The 20,234-nt window shown below is 29.3% G+C and overlaps 2 protein-coding genes across 3 annotated transcripts; one reads left to right on the top strand and one right to left on the bottom strand.

Annotated features, from left to right (window-relative positions):
- Positions 1-979: 979 nt before the first annotated feature.
- Positions 980-19,723, top strand: LOC116777601 (facilitated trehalose transporter Tret1-like). Its single transcript, XM_032671237.2, has 14 exons — positions 980-1,112; positions 9,458-9,578; positions 11,356-11,460; positions 11,910-12,112; positions 15,314-15,469; positions 15,961-16,044; positions 16,122-16,209; positions 16,995-17,125; positions 17,276-17,485; positions 17,589-17,663; positions 17,748-17,846; positions 18,520-18,665; positions 18,758-18,878; positions 18,960-19,723. The coding sequence occupies exons 2-14, from the start codon at positions 9,467-9,469 to the stop codon at positions 19,050-19,052; spliced, it is 1,623 nt and encodes a 540-aa protein (XP_032527128.1). The 5' UTR covers positions 980-1,112; positions 9,458-9,466; the 3' UTR covers positions 19,053-19,723.
- Positions 1,790-8,966, bottom strand: LOC116777899 (uncharacterized). Of its 2 annotated transcripts, XM_061526287.1 has the most exons (7): positions 8,861-8,966; positions 8,654-8,780; positions 7,714-7,989; positions 6,219-6,376; positions 3,402-3,657; positions 2,828-2,956; positions 1,793-2,425 (listed from the first exon to the last, which is right to left on the bottom strand). In XM_061526287.1, exons 2-7 carry the CDS (start codon positions 8,678-8,680, stop codon positions 2,294-2,296), a joined length of 978 nt encoding a protein of 325 aa, XP_061382271.1. In that variant the 5' UTR covers positions 8,681-8,780; positions 8,861-8,966; the 3' UTR covers positions 1,793-2,293. The 2 variants fall into 2 exon arrangements, with proteins under 2 accessions (XP_032527582.2, XP_061382271.1); XM_032671691.2 differs by lacking the exon at positions 8,861-8,966 and having other exon boundaries at positions 1,790-2,425; positions 8,654-8,854.
- Positions 19,724-20,234: the final 511 nt, after the last annotated feature.

Below are 20,234 nucleotides of genomic sequence, written 5' to 3'. Positions count from 1 at the left end.
GGAATGTAACGTCCCTCGATTGGTATAAATAATATTTTTACAAATTACTTTGAAATTAATCGGATTTGAGAAATACGTCTCATATAATTTTATATATTTTTTTTATTTCAACACCTCTTCAGTTTGATGGTTGTAAATAGGTGGTCGTAATTTCGATTATAATATAAGACACTTTTTATACTTCTTATAACAATAAGAAAGTTTGACTTAATTCTTTTTTTTTGTTGCTTGTTCTAATATTTTTTTTAATATAAAATTTGTAAATTATACTTACAAAATAAAAGGTCTTAGGTTTTAAATTTATTTCTTTATAAACGGTGATTTAAAATTCCTTTGTCGGGTTTTAAATTATATTTAGGATTTCTTAAAACTCTAGCAAGAAAGTAGTTGTACACGTTAGGAATCTAAAGGACTCAAACAAGTAGTACATTTTTCAATCTGATTGGAAATTATTTCATGCCAAAGCATTACCGTAATGTAGAAAAATAGATTATATCACACTTTCAATTCTCCCTTGCTAGTTCGACTAATTACCCTTTGAAAATAATTTTATGAACGTGAAACTAAATAGACTACCTATACGATAGAAGCATTTTTATATACCAAATACTTTTATCAAATGAATGTTCTGGGAAAATTACTTTGATAAACAGACAGACAATATCCTGAATATTGAAAAATTCATTAATTTAATACGTACACTCTCAGAACAGCAACAAAAATTGGAAAGTTTTGTTTTGGTAAGATTCAGTTGCATAATCATTTATAACCGCGTGTCGTCTCTTTTGTCCTGTTTAAAATATTATTTATAAATTTCTACTTAAGATTGCTGTTAACAATTGAGTAACATTTATATTCATTATATTAAGGAAGAAAGGTATATTATTATTTAATCTGGACATTTTTATCAAGTGTAGACTTGGTTTAAAAAATATTTTGTCACCTTACTAAAGTGAAATCCATTGCTCGTGTCAACTGTTATATTTCGTATGCATTTCATTTAGTGTGGATGTCAGTCGTGTGCGAACATTGCTACAGAAATTACGCTTGGCGAACACAGTATTCAGACAAAGTTACTTCGTTCTTCTATTGTAAAATTGCTGTAAACCGCAGTGAGTACATTTTTATTAGTTAAACGTTTTACGTCGTTGAAAATAATTGATTGGTGTTTTTAACAGACCTTTTCTCATGTTTTGAAATATAAAAAGTTTTCCATCCTAATACTTATATTTTTACTATCAGAATATTTTAAAATTTATATTTTTTTCTTTGAGCTTATTTCTTTCTTTCTTCTTTGAACCTCTCACTTGTTAATAAATAATCCTATAAAAATATATATTCAATATAAATACAAGTACATATATATTATTAATATTCATTTATGATATATTTATAAATTAATTTCAATTTATTCTAAAAACTTTAGTCATGGTATTATATACATATATTTTATTATTTATTTATTTGTCTAAGTATATATTTTTACGGTTCCTATATGTTAGAATTGCTGTATTTTAAATAAAATCTGTTCAATATCCCTCAAGCAATACTTTGCTGTAAATCCTACGAATAGTAAAGTAAGTTAAAGCAAAGCAGAAAGAAAAACTCCTTGATTCGTTCATTCTGGCCTTAGCTGTGCCAATGTGTTTTTTCTTCACTTCCTTAACATTCCGTTTAACAAGTATCATATCCGTATAGATTATAAATAAGTAGTATTAATAGTAGTAATAATAAATGATCAAGTCAACTTGCCATTTATTTAATGTTTATTGTAGGATAGTTATTAAAACCTCACACATTCGTCTAAATATGCAAATAATTAACGTTAATTTAATTATTTTTAATAATTATTATGGATATCCATCTGGTTCATCCAAATTCACACAATTATATTTGATAATAAATGTAAGAACGCATGTAAATATGTACATAATTTAAAACAAACCAAACATGTGCTTAGTATGTACTAAAGGAATAAAAAGATTTACTTGTAGAACAATTACCATGTGCTGACAATGTTTATTGATGATAAGAGATATTTTTTATATATTCAAATACATCCTTATAACATTAAACGTACGATATACATTTGTTTATCTCATTGGATTGGTATATTTTAACATTTAAAGAACCTAATAGGCAATAAGAACAAGCAGTGTAAATCCGTACTAATGTTTCATGATATTAAATTTAAATAAATTCAGTCACAGTTTTTTCATACCAAATTTATTGTCTTTTTATAATAATTTGCTTTGCCTCGAATGTCTGATGTATGTTATAACATTAACTGAATTTATACATTTGTTTCACTACCACCACGTTTCTTGCCTCCAGCATTTAATGCATACTTCGTTACGGATCTTATTTTATCATGGAACCTTTGAGTCGCACTTTTTTTATTCTTTGGTTTTCTCACAGGACTGCCCTAAAACGGTACAACTTTGGTAAATATTGATAAATTTTTAATCATTTATTTTTTCCGCGTCTTGTTTTATTTCTGTCCAATTTTTTTTATGAATTAAAACAGAACTACAAAAGAAATTTCACATTCCTCAGATAGTAAGATAATAGAGGCTCAATATGTTACTAATGATTGCTCTTTAAATAAATGTTGGAAAAACATAATTATGATACTTTTCAGTTGTCAGTCATTTGTTATATTACTTTTATATATCTTTCTATATTAAAAAAAAAATTATTGATACTCAAATTAAATCATTAAAGCGCATAGAAATCTTGAAATGTCTTTTGACCATATAGGAGTTTTGTCCGATAACCAACTGTTAAACTTAGAAAGCTGACCAGAATTAATTTTTAATTATTTTACCAGGGGACTTTGTGATGAAGTGTCTTTCTCAAAATTTATTCCCTTTCCACGAGTCTTATCTTGACCTTCACTAGACTTTATAATCTCGTCATTAGTTATACTGTCATTCTGCGTGGATGAGCTTGATACCTAAAAATAAAAAATACCTTTAATCTCATTGACATTAAAAAAGTATTTGTTATCTATGATGAAACGACAGATGGTAGCACATCTGTATATACATATTAATTTTTTTTAATAATATGAAAATTCCTGCTTGCCTCGATGGAAGGTATCTAATAGATACGGATAGGATTCAACTTCATTATTACCAAGGCTCAATTCTTATCATACAATATTGTTTTATACCGATCTCATTCTAATATCTTTTTTATTATTATGTGTAACCCGATTTTGACTATAATTCTTTTATTTGGTCAGCTCGGTCTGCAAGATTACAGAATGAGAAGCAACTTTAAGTTTTGTTGGTAATAATGAACTTATTGGCAAAAAGTAAGATAAGTACCTATACGATGCTTAATGGCTAATACAAAAAAGGGACTTTAACAATAGCAAAACAAGATAAAAAAGCTACCGGTATGATCGAGGAGCGTTTCACACATTCGATATCGACCCCGATTCCATGCGGTATTAAAAGCGGATCTATACAGAGTCGGTTGTCTTCATTTTCATTGAATATGAAGTAAGATTTTTCGTAACTTGGGAGACAGCGTAATAGGACATGTCCACCGGCTACTATACCACAAATCAATGCTGCCATTACAGCTATCACCGGTGCATAACCCAGCCTGTCTACTGGTAAGGAACACAGAGACTTTCTCTCGTCGAACCTTAAACGTATTAAGTTCAATTAAGAAATTATCATTTAAAATTATAATATTTTTGCTTTCATTTCTATCAATGGTTAATTACGAGATTATCTAAAAACTAGAACAAGTATTCACTTTAATCGTGTGTTCATGACTAGAATTATGTTTGTTAATTGTTTGTGCTATGTTCTGTTTATGGTATTTTGTGTTATTGTTATGTAAATAACAATGTATACATCTGATGTTTTTTAATTACGAGTGTTTAGATCGTTGCATGCGCGTGACTGCAAAGTCATTGAAAGAATCAAAAGATGTTTTTGGCTTTAAAGGTACATTTTATATTAAACCAGATCACTCACAAAATCGCTGGTTACTCACTTAATTTTGATGTTTACAAACTTCTAATATTAGAATATAGATTTTTTTACTTATTACAATATAAAGAATCAATACGTAAGTTAAAATAATTTTAATAACAACCGGCAACACCATCAGATTGAATTAATTATTAAATGGCTATTCTTACGAGCAAAATCCATGACCTGCTTTGTTATTGCGATGGTTCATTGGGTCTATTCATGGTAACAAATTGATACACAACGGCTATTGGGTACAGCTATGAACCGAATCACGGACGTTTAAAGGGTAAATAGTATGCATACATATATTGTACTATTATATGTAGTGTGTACCTACTTCTGCTTTTATCCAAATAAACACTGACGAAAATAAATGGTTAATATTATTTATTATACCGATATTACGCAAATTTATTTAATTAAAAAAAAAAATTTATATGTAACTTTTTTTTAAATTTATTATATAACGGCTATACTTATTTTTACATCATGGGATCAGATCTATTAAATTGTAAAATAAGGGTTTTATCAAGATCATTGACAGCTCGTTTTTAATAATAAATGTGATTCAACTAGTAGATAACAAAAATATAACAAGCACACATAAACAGGTCTAATTGATAAATAATACAGTATAAGAGAAGTCTTGTTTTGAGGGTAAACTGTCATGGGGTTTTTGGACCTTGATCAGCTTGTTTTAACGCTCTAAAGATCTATTTATCATTGATATCCTAAGATTTTTATTAGATTTAGATGAATATAAGCTGAATATTATGATATAATTCAATAACGGGAGACATCTTTACATAATGAATTTTTCGACCTCTGTTCTCTTTAAAAACTCGCAATATTTTGTAAATCTCAATTTTATATATTTAAATAAATATCTATTATTTGTCATATGGCATTCTCGATCTCTAAATATAGAAAAAGAGTGTCAACGTAATATTATAATATCAATCAAGAAAATAACTTATCAGATTTAGATCAAGTTTTTCTGATACCGATAGAATATGCTCTTAGTTTCTTGTTTCGCAACAGCTAAAATTATATTTATCAGGAATGGTTTTATTATGAATATAATCTTCTATTATATCTAGTTCGAAAATGTGAGCCGCTTTTATCTCGTATTTCAAGTGGACTAATGCTAACTAAACTTTAAAAAGTTTGTTACGTGATCGTTAGTTTATAACAACTTCGCGCTTCAAACGTTGACTTTGTGGAATTTGATACACACTTTAAACTACAGAAAATCATTACGAAAGAAAAGGGTATGTATTTTTAAATAAATTTCTCGTGTCGTCTTTTCTAAAATTGTGTAATATAATCAATAATGTGATAGTACTTGGTGACGGTAATTTCAAGGTAGGTACATACTTCTTAAAAAATTCTAAACTTATGATTGACAAACCATTGCCACGAATACATAAGTTCATTATTAATGTTATAAATAAGTAAGTGGCTTTCATTGTCTGTAGTTCTTCAGGTCCTGTCAATGAGATTATCGATTTTTTGTATATACTGAACTAGACTGAACTGTGGATACCGAGATTTTTTATTTAGATAAAATACTTTCTGAGGTATGTGCTTTATTTCGTAAATGAAGAAAATTAATAAAATTAATACAATTTGATTAAATTTTAATAGTCTCAAAATAGTTTCAACTCGTTCGTACGTATTGTAATTCCACACTGTATCCTTTTACCTTGATATGCGATCATTACCGTGTAGCCATGACCGTTATACATCGTGCTTAATTTTATATCCACCACAAAATTTTTATATTTGTTTTGTTGAAAAGGCAAAAATGTTGTAAATAAATGTATAAATAAGAGAACCAAGAGGCTATAAACGACATCATTAAATTGTTGAGGTCAAACGCAGATGGTCTTACAAAGTAATTTTTTTCCATTAATCTCTGGTTTTTTGAGATATTTTGCTATATGCTCAAAAGTTTGTCTATTGTGAGAAGTTAATATAAAAAATGGAACAATACAGGATCATAAGTCTTTTTCAGTCTTATATCAAGACTTTTAACACTCTAAACATAATATGTCTAGTTCCAAGCACACACGACACAAAGGTAATATCGAATAGATGATAATATTTATTTATCTGACAGTAGTTATAAAGAAAAATGGTTTAGCTCGTTCTAATTTCTATATATAGACTATACACACACACACATATATATATTAGTGATTTTGAAAAAAATTACATTACCAGTCATCCACTCCGCAATTTTTGATGCCATCGCAAACAACTCCGGTGGTAAAACAAAAGTTTTCATCCTCTACATTGCAAATTGTCTCGTTTCTTTTATTGCATCCAGTAACCGGTGCCATCCGGGCCGATGTTATGGTTACTTGATAGAAATTTGCCTTTAATAGACATAAAATATATTCAAAGCTATAATTTTGTCTGCCCATATTATATTTAAATATATAAAACCACACTTAACAACAAATGTGATTATCATAATTTTAATTATTAAAATTAAAACATCGGCTCGTCTATTGTGTATATGTGACGCTCAAAGATCGAAAACTCTCAGTGAGCGGAAAAATAGCTCACAACGCGTTGTGGTCACAGTACAACATCCATACGGCTAAATTCGTCTTATGGATCGAATGAAAATGCAGGCGACGCGTTGGGGCAATCACAGGAAGACCACATAGCGATATTCGTATCTGACTAAAATGCTGACGAAAATGCAAATCACAATGCCGCAGCAATAGTTCCTGTAAAAATAAATAGCAATCAAATATTTATTTTTCACACACGGATATCGTTTTTTTGTCTTTCTGTGATTGCGCCAAAAGCGGCGTCGTCGTCGTGCATTTTCATTAGAACCATAACATATTTCACTCATTGAGCGTTTTCGATCTCTAAACGTAACATATGTATAGCTACTTTATACAACGTATGTATTTATATTCATTCTTTTGTAAAAAACCAGATGTATAAATATACAAGAACAAGCATATGATCCTCAGTAACTTAGTACTGGTTTAGACCGAGAAGTTTAAGCTTAGCTTTGCATTTGTGTGAGTGAAAGTAAAAGTAGAGTCAGACAAAAAACTTTAAGAATTAAATTTTATTATTTTTTTAATTAGAGACATAACATAAGTGGGAGAGCTATTCTAGATTTAAAATAAAATAAAATAAAATAAGCCAAGCTTGTTAAAGTTTATGAATTAGAATTGTTAAAAAAAATATACGAATTCTTCCTCACTTTATATTTTTTTGTCATTAATTCCTTTAAAATAACTATTTAAATTACATAAAATTTATTTTACTTGCTTATTTAAATTTACATTTCAGGAATTAGTAGATACAAAAACATAAAGTAAATATTAAGTACTAAATAACGTAACGCTGCTATCAGTACAAAGCGTGAAGTGCGGAAGGTGCTGAGCGGAGTAAAAGCAGTATAAACCAGTTCAAACCTAGAAAAACACGTGACATGTAAAAATTTGACATCACACCTACACTATCTGTGTGCACTCACGCAAATGCAAAACTCAGCTTACGCCTCACGCACAACATTTGTGAAATGTCGCTTCAACGCCTCGGCTTATTGAATTTATATTAATCCTTAGTATTAGTTGAAAAGTATATCGCATCCACAGACCAATACAGGTTTTAATCTACTTTCACTTACTTTTTTTCGCAACACACTACTTAAATAAGAAACGTTATACAAATTTTTACTCACATTTATATCTGTGTTAATACTGCTGTTGCTTTTGAAAAGGAATCTGAGACGGTCCTTGACTGAGAATATAAAGTAATTCGAATAGACCTCTCTGTATAATAGATCGCAAAGCCTTACGCATCGCCTACGTTTAAGTACCGTAAATGCGTCTCTATTCACTTCGCAATTGGCGCTGAGTGCATTAGGGTACCGTACTACAACTAACATGAACTGCTGACCCGATGTTACAACTTCAACTAGACACTCGTACTCTATATCTCTAAGGGTACGAAATATCTGGAACATCATAAAATTTAAAACAACTTCCGAGTTTCGTGACCTTATGTTACAAATAATGAAACCCAGAAAATTATTAAAAATACCAATCACAAAGCGTCTTTTATGAGGTGAAAACTACACGAAAACTGGTTTTACCAATAAGTACGACAACTGTCTAACTGCTATCTTAAGAGACAGCACAGAAGGATTTCCTTAAAATGTATTAACACTTTCATTTAGAATAAATAAACCTGTTTATATAAAGAGTAATGTTGTTTTGGAAAGAATTGATTTTTACAATAAAAGGATATAAGATGGCTGCCCTTACAAAACCGATCATAAAATTGTCTCAGATTGTAAGTCCATAAACGAGCCTATAAATGCCTTTGGCTTGCATTGTAACTGTTTGAGAAACATAGGGAAGCGGATTTCTCAGATTACGCTTGTGAAACATTAAGGTCAATAAAAACAAGTTTCGCATCAAAGAAACGATAAAATACTAAAAAAAGGCTATGTATTTTTGCACATTTTTTAAGTACAATAGGCTGTCTTTTATTTGTGAATTCAGCAAATAATTAAGGTTTCAAATAATTAGATTTTCCTAAAAAGTCACGTCAAGTTCCATTCACGTCGATTTTTGAAGTAAAGTGGTTTCTTATACACCAAAATAAACAAACTTTACCAATGTAATTGTATCTGACATGCCCATGCCAAAAGATATATCAAAGCGTAGGTGCCTCGAAAAAGCGCATTCGCTGGTGATGTCCTTTGGTTGGTACAGAAACAATAAGCCACTTCCGCAAGAAATACTGGGAACACTCAACAATAACACTAAAATTAAAAATGTCATTTCTCAATAAAAGAAATAAACTCACTTTATATCTTTTACCTTGGTTCGATAGTACATAATCTATGAAGCTACGGGTCACAAATACTAATTCAAATACTGCTACTAAATTTTATACTGTAAGTTTTTTGTCATACCTTGATGTCAATAGAGTATACATGAAAATATATGAAATATTTATTATATATGTAAAAATAAAAGCTACATAAATAAAAAGGGTTGGATGTTATGTCAACAAATTTATTTTACGTAACTCATGTTTCATTTTACATCTTAAGTCTTTTTAACACAAATATAGAAAAGAAAGCCATGACGATTTTTAATTAATTTCACCCTTTTTAATTGAAGAAAAAATCTAAGTATATTTATTTTATAGTACTACAATTATAATATAATGTCATTCAAATACACTTATTTTAAATATCAACAACATTAATAAACGATCACGGGTGGTTTCGCAAACGCTATAGTGAAGGGGATTGCGTAAAACCTTTACCTTCATATTAATAAACAGTTGTAATCTTCGTTGCATACTTACAGCACGTCATGGACATTAAAATTTGACGAGATTTTTTTGCTTATGTCAGTGTTCCGAAAGCATATTATTGTCCATATAGTTAAGTCATCCTACATTTACAGACGGCAAATATGAAGGATCCCACAGTAAAAGACGACGCTCATCATTACGGCTACAGGAAAAATTTTCGTGTCGCCCTACCCCAGTTCCTGGCAGTCAGTGTGAAGAATCTTGTACTTTTAAGTAAGTAATTAAATTGTGTGAATAATAGACCACTGTGCATGTATGTCAAGGAAAGCATTGTTTTATAAATTTAGAGGAGTGAATAGGTAATGGTCAGCAATGCGCAAATAACACCCATGGTCTTGCAGGCGTCCTTAGGCTACGATGTCTGCTCATCATCGGGTGCGCCGTACGTCTGTTTGCCATTATCATTGCATAAAAATAAAAATAATATATTTACCATATTTTTTTATGTGGGTTGTCTTAACGTCATTTAAATTTCAATCAAAGTAACGGTTTAGATGTAATGTACTATACTCATTTTTCCCACATTAAATTCAAAGGTAATTTAAAGTAATTTCTTATTTATCTTCTGATAATATTTTAATATATTTTTTTAAAGAGTTAAAGACTGCAAATACCACGTCAATTCTTTATTAATGATACCACTTCCATTAAATTTAGATTTGATTAAAATCTAACCGTTGATATAGCTAAAAACTAACTTTTCCCAGAAGAGAAATGAGCAAATTTTAATAATAATTGTAACTGAAAGTAATGTTTTGGATTCTTTCAAAATGATTCTTTTTGATTTTGGATTGTTTTTTTAATCGCCACCATTTTACAGATATTTTAAAAACGGGCTCTATTTTGTAAAATGTTTGTTATTGTTATAGAATTAATTTTTCATCACAAAACTGTTATAAAATGTATGTACTTTGATAATGAATTTGCGTCTTTACGACAGAAAGCAAAATGCGAAGTCCGGTTCTTTATCAGCATATTTAAAATAGAGGCGAACGACTATTTGATAAATTAAATGACTTTTTAATATATGCATGACAAATTTTATGTTTGTAATAGCCACTTTTATTGCTTGTAAATTAATATTGCATGAATTTCACCCTCTTGGTGATAATACAGACGGCAATGTTTATTCAAATGTAAGGTAGACGGCAATGTTAATTCATTATGAATGACGTAACTTCGTAATATTTTTTTCTCTTGCTGCTTAAAATATTATAATTTTAAATAATGTGTGGAATTGTTCCCCCGACAAATTATTTTAGAAAAACAAAAAATATATATTTTTTCTCACGGGTCAAAGTATAACTTTAATTAATGTGTTAATTACAGAGACTTAAAATAGTATGTAGACCTAGAAAAATATTACATATAGGACGTATGTAAATCTCATGAGACATTGCTTTTTAAGTTGTTCAGAACTATAGGATTGTTGAAGTACTGTAAAGCGGTTGAAGTACTGATACAAGACTTTATACGATTTAAATTAGAATATTTTTTTCGCCACATTAGTAAATTACTAATTAGTACCTACTTACGTAGGTACTACTATTACAAACAGACGTGACCTTTTCTTTGTTTCCCCCATAAAACTCTTCAAATTAATTTATAAGTAAAATTAGAACAATGCTACATAAAAGTATTTTATATTATTATTAGTGAAATTCTAGTATGTATATCGATATATTCCTAATTTGTGTAGGATTTGATTAACACAGATCCAGTTATAAAATTATTCACGTTATATGACTCACATGATATCAATAACAAGAAATTCTACTTCAAAAGCTGCGAGGAGTTTTAAACCATACATTTCTATGAGAACTTATTTTGACGGTTCGATTCAATTCCTACACTTTTTTTGGTATTATATTATAATTTTTACTCGTCGGTTCACTATTGTTGACAATAAATTCGATTTTACTTTCTATTAAGTGGTAATTTTTTTTTTCAGTTCCGTGTTTTCCTGATTGTAATGTATATTTTTTTACAGGTTATGGAATGACACTCGGATTCCCCACGATCCTTATTCCTGCCGTGAAAGATCCCATTGATGTAGAAGTATTGAAACTCAATAACTCCGAGATATCATGGATCAGTAATTATTTTTCAAAATACTTATAAATATTTCTTATTAGGTAATATTATTTAATTAAGGCAAAAATATTATTACCCATTAATACCATTATAAAACGTTTCTAAGAAATTATAATCACAGCGAATTAGTCACAGATAAAAGCATAAGAAATGTACTTAAGACGACATTGTTACCAGCACTTTAAGTAATGCTCTGGATATAGTGATAATTAATTAATAATTAGTTAATAGTATAGATAGATGATGACAATTATTATTAATTTCACAGATAAAAGCTATTGTAATTGGTTTTGACCAAGTAAACATATTTAAAATAACTCATGAATGTTATAAGCACAATTTCGGAAAAAATAAACAAGATTGATTATATTATTGATTTGATTGTAAGATGTGATATAAAAGACCTTTTTTATAAGTAATGAATAAAAGTAACGAAAAAAATTGTTCCAGGTTCAATAAATTTGATTATAGTACCACTTGGTTGTGCGCTGTCCGGAATAGTCACAACTCCGATGGGTCGCCGACGAGCTATGCAGATGGTTAACATACCGTTTTTCATAGCCTGGTTGATTTTCCATTACTCTTCCACCGCTAACCATTTATACGGAGCATTGTTTCTCACTGGCCTGGCTGGAGGTCTACTTGAGGCACCTGTAAGTAAGTTCAATTTAATACTGATGATGATCTGTAATGATATCCATCAAGTTACCGAAGTCACACCGAAATCTATTAATGTATATGTTTAGGGGAAACGGTTCAAATATCAAGGTTATAGATTTACCGATAGATATGTTTACAAACGAGAGCAAATATATTTTATATTATTATTGCAGAATAGTATCGATTACTTTTGCACACATTCATCCAAGTGGAAGATTTGATACTAATATTAATTATAACATTGTAATGAGATATTTTCTTACACAAAAAAATTTGCTTATATTTTAAATTTGGCTCTGAGAATACATTGCTTGCGGAAACTTAAGTGAGTCATGAACTGTCAAGAAATATTGAATAATATATGAAGACATATGTAATACCTGTTACCTCCTTTGAATGAATTCGAAAAGAGAGGCTTCTCAATTCGATAGTATATTATTTTTGTTCAAGGGGACGCTGTCCTTTATGAACCATTTTTGGTCACTGTTTTTTATTTTGGATTTGACGACGCCACCCAAAATAAAGTGTTGGGAACGTTAGAAAATATTAGATAATTTGGAAATAATACGTTATTTAAATGAAATTAGTATTATTCGGATTTACTACGCGGATTTTATTATTTAAAAACTACATAATCCCGACGTTTCGGTTACTTTGCAGCAACCGTGATCACGGGCACGTGAATTCACACCTCGTCTGCCCGTGATCACGGTTGCTGCAAAGTAACCGAAACGTCGGGATTATGTAGTTTTTAAATAATAAAATCCGCGTAGTAAATCCGAATAATACTAATTTCATTTAAATGAATACTCGCGAAAATCTTAGATCTCATTATAATACGTTATTGTAGGTAATTGTGTAATTCGTGTTCACGTAGAATTTACACAAAATAACTATCCTATATCAATTCCTGAAAAAAACTATATCCATATCAAATATTATCCAAATCGGTCTAGTAGATTATTAGCTATTTCGTGTTAAGTAGCCGTTTTCTCGTAATTCGAAAATGATCCTCGCAGTAACCCGTCACTTATAATTATTTTTTTTCTAAAACATAATTGACAGGGAACTAAAATATGAAAAATAAATTAACTTACTGCAAAAGTCATTAGTATTTTACTTTGCTTAATCAGAAATTATTAAATGATTAATTTTTTATAATTTTAAAGTCTGTGCCAAGTAAATGGCAATACAGCCTTATCTTTATAAAATTAGATAAATCAAATTAAGTTATACTAATTACGTTATTAAAAAATTAAAAAAAAATCTCATTAATTAAACCAAACTACCTATTGTTTTGTGGTAGGTAAATTTATCTTTTACTTTTTAGTTTTCTGTCTGATTTCTATTGTTTTTGTTTAAAACGATTTCATCCATAGATGTTAGATGGCAAAAACTTATATGACATAACATGTGCGGTTTTAACAAGTACATTAGTAATATTTGTTAGCGGGTTAATATAATAATTATCTTGAGACTGATAAAAGTCGCTAGTAACAGATTAAATACACATTTTATACTATTCTCATAAAGGTTCTATTTATACAGCTTTAATTGTATCTTTCCGTAGTGGTGTAAAAAAATCAACTATAAATTTTCCTTTATTATTTCATTCTCATATTTTAAAATACCTATAGACTATACTGTAAGTTTTTAATAAGATTTTGAAGACTTTTATAATTCTTTTGCGGTGTTAGCGGCACACATAAATTTTTGTTAACCCGTTTTAAAGAACATATTTTTTTACATCATTTTTAAATTACCTTTTGGCCTACTTTCGGGGTCAGGGGTCAGAAATAAATATAATTACTATGCTGGAACGGTAACGTCGATATAAGCGTTTTAATGATTTTTATCCAGATCATATTGGATACCTACTTCGGGTTTTCAAGGCTGACTGGCAATGCTTCCATGAATTATCAATATGATTAAATAGAAATTAAACGTTAGTTATTATTTAGGATGTTTTTAGATTGTAATATTATTTTTATCTGTATGCTTATCAGGTGCCATCGTCCCATTATATCCTAAGTGTTAATAGTTTTTCATACTTAAATTTTGCGCATTATAGTATTAACGTGGGCTATACATAGAATAAAAAACGAGCAATGGTAGTATATCTCATAACTATGAAAGTTTAGAATACGGATACTGATGAACAAATTAAAATAAAAAAAATATTTTCAGTTAACTAATATATCAAAGGAAAGGTGTAGTCCCTAAGTATCAAAGAGGACGACGGTTATTTACCAAACCGCAAAAAGTGTGAGATCATTATATGAGACCATCACATACTGCAAAATTTTGTGTTTCCATATAAACAGTAAGCCTCATATTAGCTTTGATTCCTTTAAACGGAAAATACATCATTTGATTTCGTCACTTCTCAAAGCATAACCAATATATTGCTCAACGCAGATAACTTTCTGATAGTCACATAGAAATCATGCCGGTGACATTGGCAAAATATTCCACAACTCAGATGTAAACTTTTTCAAAGGCTACTCGATAAATAAGAAAAAAAATATTCTCCCTTAATAATTTTGTATTAAATGCTACTAAGCAATACAACCAATACCTAATGAGATCTAAGATTTTCGCGAGTATTCATTTAAATGAAACTAGTATTATTCGGATTTACTTATGTGAGACACATCTCGTCTGCCCGTGATCACGGTTGCTGCAAAGTAACCGAAACGTCGGGATTATGTAGTTTTTAAATAATAAAATCCGCGTAGTAAATCCGAATAATACTAGTTTCATTTACAACCAATACCTTATTATTTTTATATTATCGTTATTTTAAGATCAGTGGATAGTTAAACACAACGAATATGTCAATATTATAAAAAATTGTATATTAGTTTTTGTTCAATTCCGTTGCAATCTATGTTTTAGTAAAAAATATTTCGTTGCAGCTTTCGGAAATGTCATTGAATTTTAATCACAATTGAATCATAAGTATGACACCAGATCGAATCTTTCTTGTTTGCCTCCTTATTGGAACTTACTTCTCTGATGCTGTTTTCGTATTCAACACAAAAATTCAATAGGATAATTGTTGGATAATTGTTTAATGATTGGTTATTTACGAATGTTATTTATGGTTTTCATTTCTCATTTATAACCAACAAACTTAGTTCTAGAACAGTTTTACTGACATACAAACACTAATCCTCTGCATGTCTTTAAAGGTACTAACATATGTAGCGGAAATCACCCAGCCCCATCTGCGCGGGGCCTTGACTGCAACTAGCTCAATGTGCATCATTATTGGGGTCTTCACTCAATTTCTGTTCGGACTCTTGATGTATTGGAGGACCGTAGCCTTGGTCAATATTTTCTTTGCGGTTAGTTAAAAAAAATACTTCTTTTTATTTTATATATTTCCAAGACTTATTTCAATATCAATATTCCATATAATACTGAGAAAAGGACCCAACTAAGCAAAAACAGAAATCAAAAAGATGTTGGTAGCTGAGATTCTATTACGCAATAACACCTTTGAAGTGACTTTGTTTAAAAATTACGTCGTTTGAATAAAGTCGTGAAGTTTAACTGAATAATGTGGGATATGTATACAAAATACCGTTGAATGAAAACACATTCTTAGCAGCTCACTGTTTCATAACATTTGAAGAAAATAATATGGATATAATAAAATTGTTCGTTATTGGTACGGTTTTGTCTGAGTTATATCATATAACTTATATAACAATGCAAGCAAAAAAAAACCTCTTTTCATACATGAAGTTGAAAATAATATATGCATTCATGAATATGGTATATAATTTGATTTGTAAATAATATATATATAACTATTTCATATTTTAAATTTCAGCTCATCGCTATACTGGCGTTGTTCTTTATACCAGAATCTCCTCATTGGCTTGTGATGAAAAAAAGGCACGATGACGCTAGAAAGGTGAGATTTTTAATAGAAAATTATCTTTTCAAAGTGACTTAATAACTTAGTACATCTATTTTTAATATGATAAACAGAGCTTACAGTGGCTGAGAGGTTGGACGACAGCACAGGACGTTGAACTAGAACTAAAGGATATTCAAGCTTTGTTTAAACGAAAAAAAGGTAACCTTATAAAAATATTATACTGATAGAAACAGTAAATGAATTAGTCCAAAATATAAATAGTAAAACTAAGTTCATAAAATATATGCTCTCGTAAATAATACACACTACATATCAATCCTGAAGAACCAGAAAGTAATGCAAAAAAGAAATATTTGATTTTTAAGAGAATAACCGCTATTTTTAAAGTATTCCTCTAAAATCATACAAAAATTCGCCTAATTTAAAGACAATCTGCATATCAAATATTTAAATAACGAAGAGGACCACTTCTCAGCGATTGTAGCTTTTAAACGTTCAAATAATTTAATTGAACAAACCAAAACATTGATACCAAAGTTCTTTTTACACAAATATCTAATTTATAGTGTAGAATTCTTTCTAAATCAAGACTTTAATATTGATTTCTCTGGCTCCTTTCTAATATTATTCAATTTTTAAGTTTTATTAAACAAAAGAAATCCAGTACTAGAGCTGTCGTAATACAATAAAATTAGTTTTGTAGGTTTAGGAAACCAAAGGTGTATCTCACCTGATCATCCATCTGCAACAGACCTCGTCTTGGCGTTAAATACCTTGTAGAAATAAAATTTACAGTTATATGTTTTTACCATACGAGTAGTTATATATTTAATTGTTTTTGTTTGTGATTGTTGAGTAATACACAAAACACACTCAAGTGCACAACAAAATCAAATGTGAAAAAAGCTTCTTAAATAGTAGGAGATATTATACATTTTTGTTAAATTGCATGTTATTTACCTTGCTTCTTATTCGTCATTTAGCTGAAACGGGTCAAGAAGAAACTTTTATGGAAAAGTTGTCATATTATCTTGACAAGAGCTTTCTGGTGCCATTCTTCTTAGTGTCTTACGCATTCTTCGTTGGTCATTTTAGCGGCATGACCACCTTGCAGGTTTGACCGTTTATAAATTATTTTAATTTTAAAGTTTTTAGTAAAAAACTATGGAATAATTTGATCTTATAAATTAAATTTCATACTCTTGAATATGGTTAACCTAAATTCCGGTGGGCAAGTATTAAACTAACACAACTCGCACTGCAGACGTATGCGGTGTCAATATTTCAGACGTTAGAGGCGCCCATTGATAAATATTACGCGACGCTTATACTTGGTCTACTACAAATCATCGGCTGTGGTACCTGTGTGATGCTGGTTCACTATACCGGAAAGAGGATCTTGACTTTCTTCTCCACCTTCAGTGCTGGTATATGTTGCTTGCTAGTTGCTGGCTATGAAGGCTATATCAAAACTGTAAGTCTTACTTTATTTTAAGTTAAACCAACACTCCTATCACTAAAAACAAGTTTTATTAAAGAACAAAACGTCGAATAAATTTTGTAATATATTTTTACAGCAAGATGTATTTGGCAACTCGTCACTTCCGATGAATACTAGCAACACTACATCTGGAATCATAAATGGTGATTTGGTATGTTTATTAAAAAATAATTTATCACATATTATGTACATATTTAAGAATTTTTCCTGTATCATGTTTGTTTTTGTTTTCCAGCAAAATGGGTATTCGTGGATACCAACAACACTTCTGATGTTGCTGGCTCTATTAACGCACACAGGAATAAGGCTTTTGCCATGGATTCTTATTGGCGAGGTAAAAAATAAAAAAATATATATATTTTAAGGAAAATTTAAATATGAATTGAGCGAGTATGATGATTGTACCTAGTACATTGGAAAAAAAAAACATTAGGGGAAAAGATTTATGAACATATGAGTTATATCAACATGTATTTTAGTACAAATTTGCATACTTAAGTTAATACTAACAATCTTATTGTTCAAAGATTGTCTGTGTTACGAATATAATTGATTATTTGTGAATGAAAGACATCGATTGACATAACATTTTACTGCTTTTATATTCAACCTAAATCGATAAGGAAAGCGTTCATTAGACGTTACTAACACTCAGTATTAAGATTTTAATAATTGTTTTGAGAAACATGTTATAGCTAATAGCAGAAAAGCCTTTATCAAGTCAACTTAAGTGAGAATATAAAAAACTCATAAATTGATGAACAATATAGGTATTTCTCTTGAACGAGAATCGTCCTATAATTCGCGTTTATAGCTACCGTAGGTAATAAAAAATACGAAGTTTTAACGATAATTTTTACTTCTGTTATCGTTCATATTTATGGTTGCCTAACTTTTAAGTATATATGTATTTTAATAGACTTTGAACTTTATTTGCTAGCTGAAAACACAGTAACAGACATATATTATTACTGATATAGCATAAACTATATTTATTTTTCTACAAGGTATTCAGCGCCAAGACGAGGTCTGGTGCAGCAGGAATTGCAAGTGCTGTGGGATATATATTTGGTTTCCTAACTAACAAGACGTATATAAGCATGGTGGATGTTTTATCTTTTTGGGGGACATACGGCTTCTATGGCATTATTTGGTAAATATACAAAAAAAATGGATTAATTACGCGACATTAAAAAATTATCGTTTTATTTGAAAAAATCATGTTATATGTTTTATTTTTTACAGTCTCACTGGATGCGTTGTGTTTTACTTTATATTACCGGAGACGGAGGGCAAAAAGTTATATGATATTGAGAATCACTTTGCTGGAATAAAAAAATTGACAAATGAAGTCTATCGCTCAAAGGTGCATATGTATTCATTGTTATAATATCAACAAAACATTATAAGCGTAACATATGAATTAATTAATTAATTTATTTTACAGAAGAATATAAATAAAGAGTCATCAAAGTTACGGGACTTACAAGGTAATACAAATCCTACATTCGAAGGAGACAACATTACGATTCGCCAGTGACTACGAGTAATATATTAAAATAATGATTTTTTCGTGAATAGCGAATTTACTTTCATGATATTTATAACAGAAAATAATTGGATATTATCAATAATTTTCTCATACACTTTAATTTAATAAATTTTGTTTCCTTTAAACTATACAAAACATTTGGTGTCCAAGATGTTATTGAACCAACTAACTATAATTTTTAAAAATGACTCACAGGAAAACAGAAATCTTTGTATAAAAGTGAAATTTTATTTAACTTTTAATATGAGATTAACCTTGTATTTTAAAGCCCTTATTATTAACTAATTATTTTAGAATAAATATAAATTTAGTAAATTCATTGTCAGTTACCATATATTAGAAAATGAAGGTTTTAAAACATAAACCTATTATTGCCTCCAACGCTCCAAAATGAAATAAACCTAGCAAAATAGATATAATATTGTGATTATGAAAGTATTTTTTAAAACTATTATAACATTGATGACATGACTTACTTACAAATATTATTTTCTATGACGTTGTGACACGACTGACTGTGATGTAAAAAAAGATGTTAATATTACTATTCTATTTATTGTTATATTATAAATATAGTTAATACGATTTTATATTTAACATGTGATGCTGTTGTATTAAAAACTTGTGTTTCAATTGATAATAACTATAAAATACTTTTATGCAAAAAAAAGGTTTTTTATTTTGATGACGTTTATCTTCCCATTATCTTTATTTTTATTTTTATTTATAATGAGGTTGACATGGCGTACTTTTATTTATGGTATTATATAGGAATGACACGAAGTATTGTGTAATTGGTAAACTAGTTTTATTTTTGGATGAAGAAGAAAAGTCGTTGTTTTATACAAGTTTACAATGTGGAATAGTTTTATATGGTTGTCTGTACAACTATATCTATTAACTCTACCAGAATCAATTCTGACTATGCGTATTTAATTCCTTATATATCAATCCCATCCAAAGACGACGGAAGCAAATACCAATAGACTGATAATCTTTTACAGCTTCAATAAAAAAAACATATTCCCGAAATTATAATGAACCATAACAAACATAAAATAAAATAATATGAACATATTTCCTCGAAGGTCACCATTGTGCTGGCAATTCTTCTGAATATCTATTGCAACAGGTCCTCCCATTGCATGGTGAGGTTTCTAATTTATTTTT

This window comes from Danaus plexippus, chromosome Z (genome assembly GCF_018135715.1).
Source record: "Danaus plexippus chromosome Z, MEX_DaPlex, whole genome shotgun sequence".
Taxonomy (NCBI): Eukaryota; Metazoa; Arthropoda; class Insecta; order Lepidoptera; family Nymphalidae; genus Danaus; species Danaus plexippus.
Note: the sequence above shows the minus strand (reverse complement) of the source record. Positions and strands in the feature narration are given on the sequence as shown.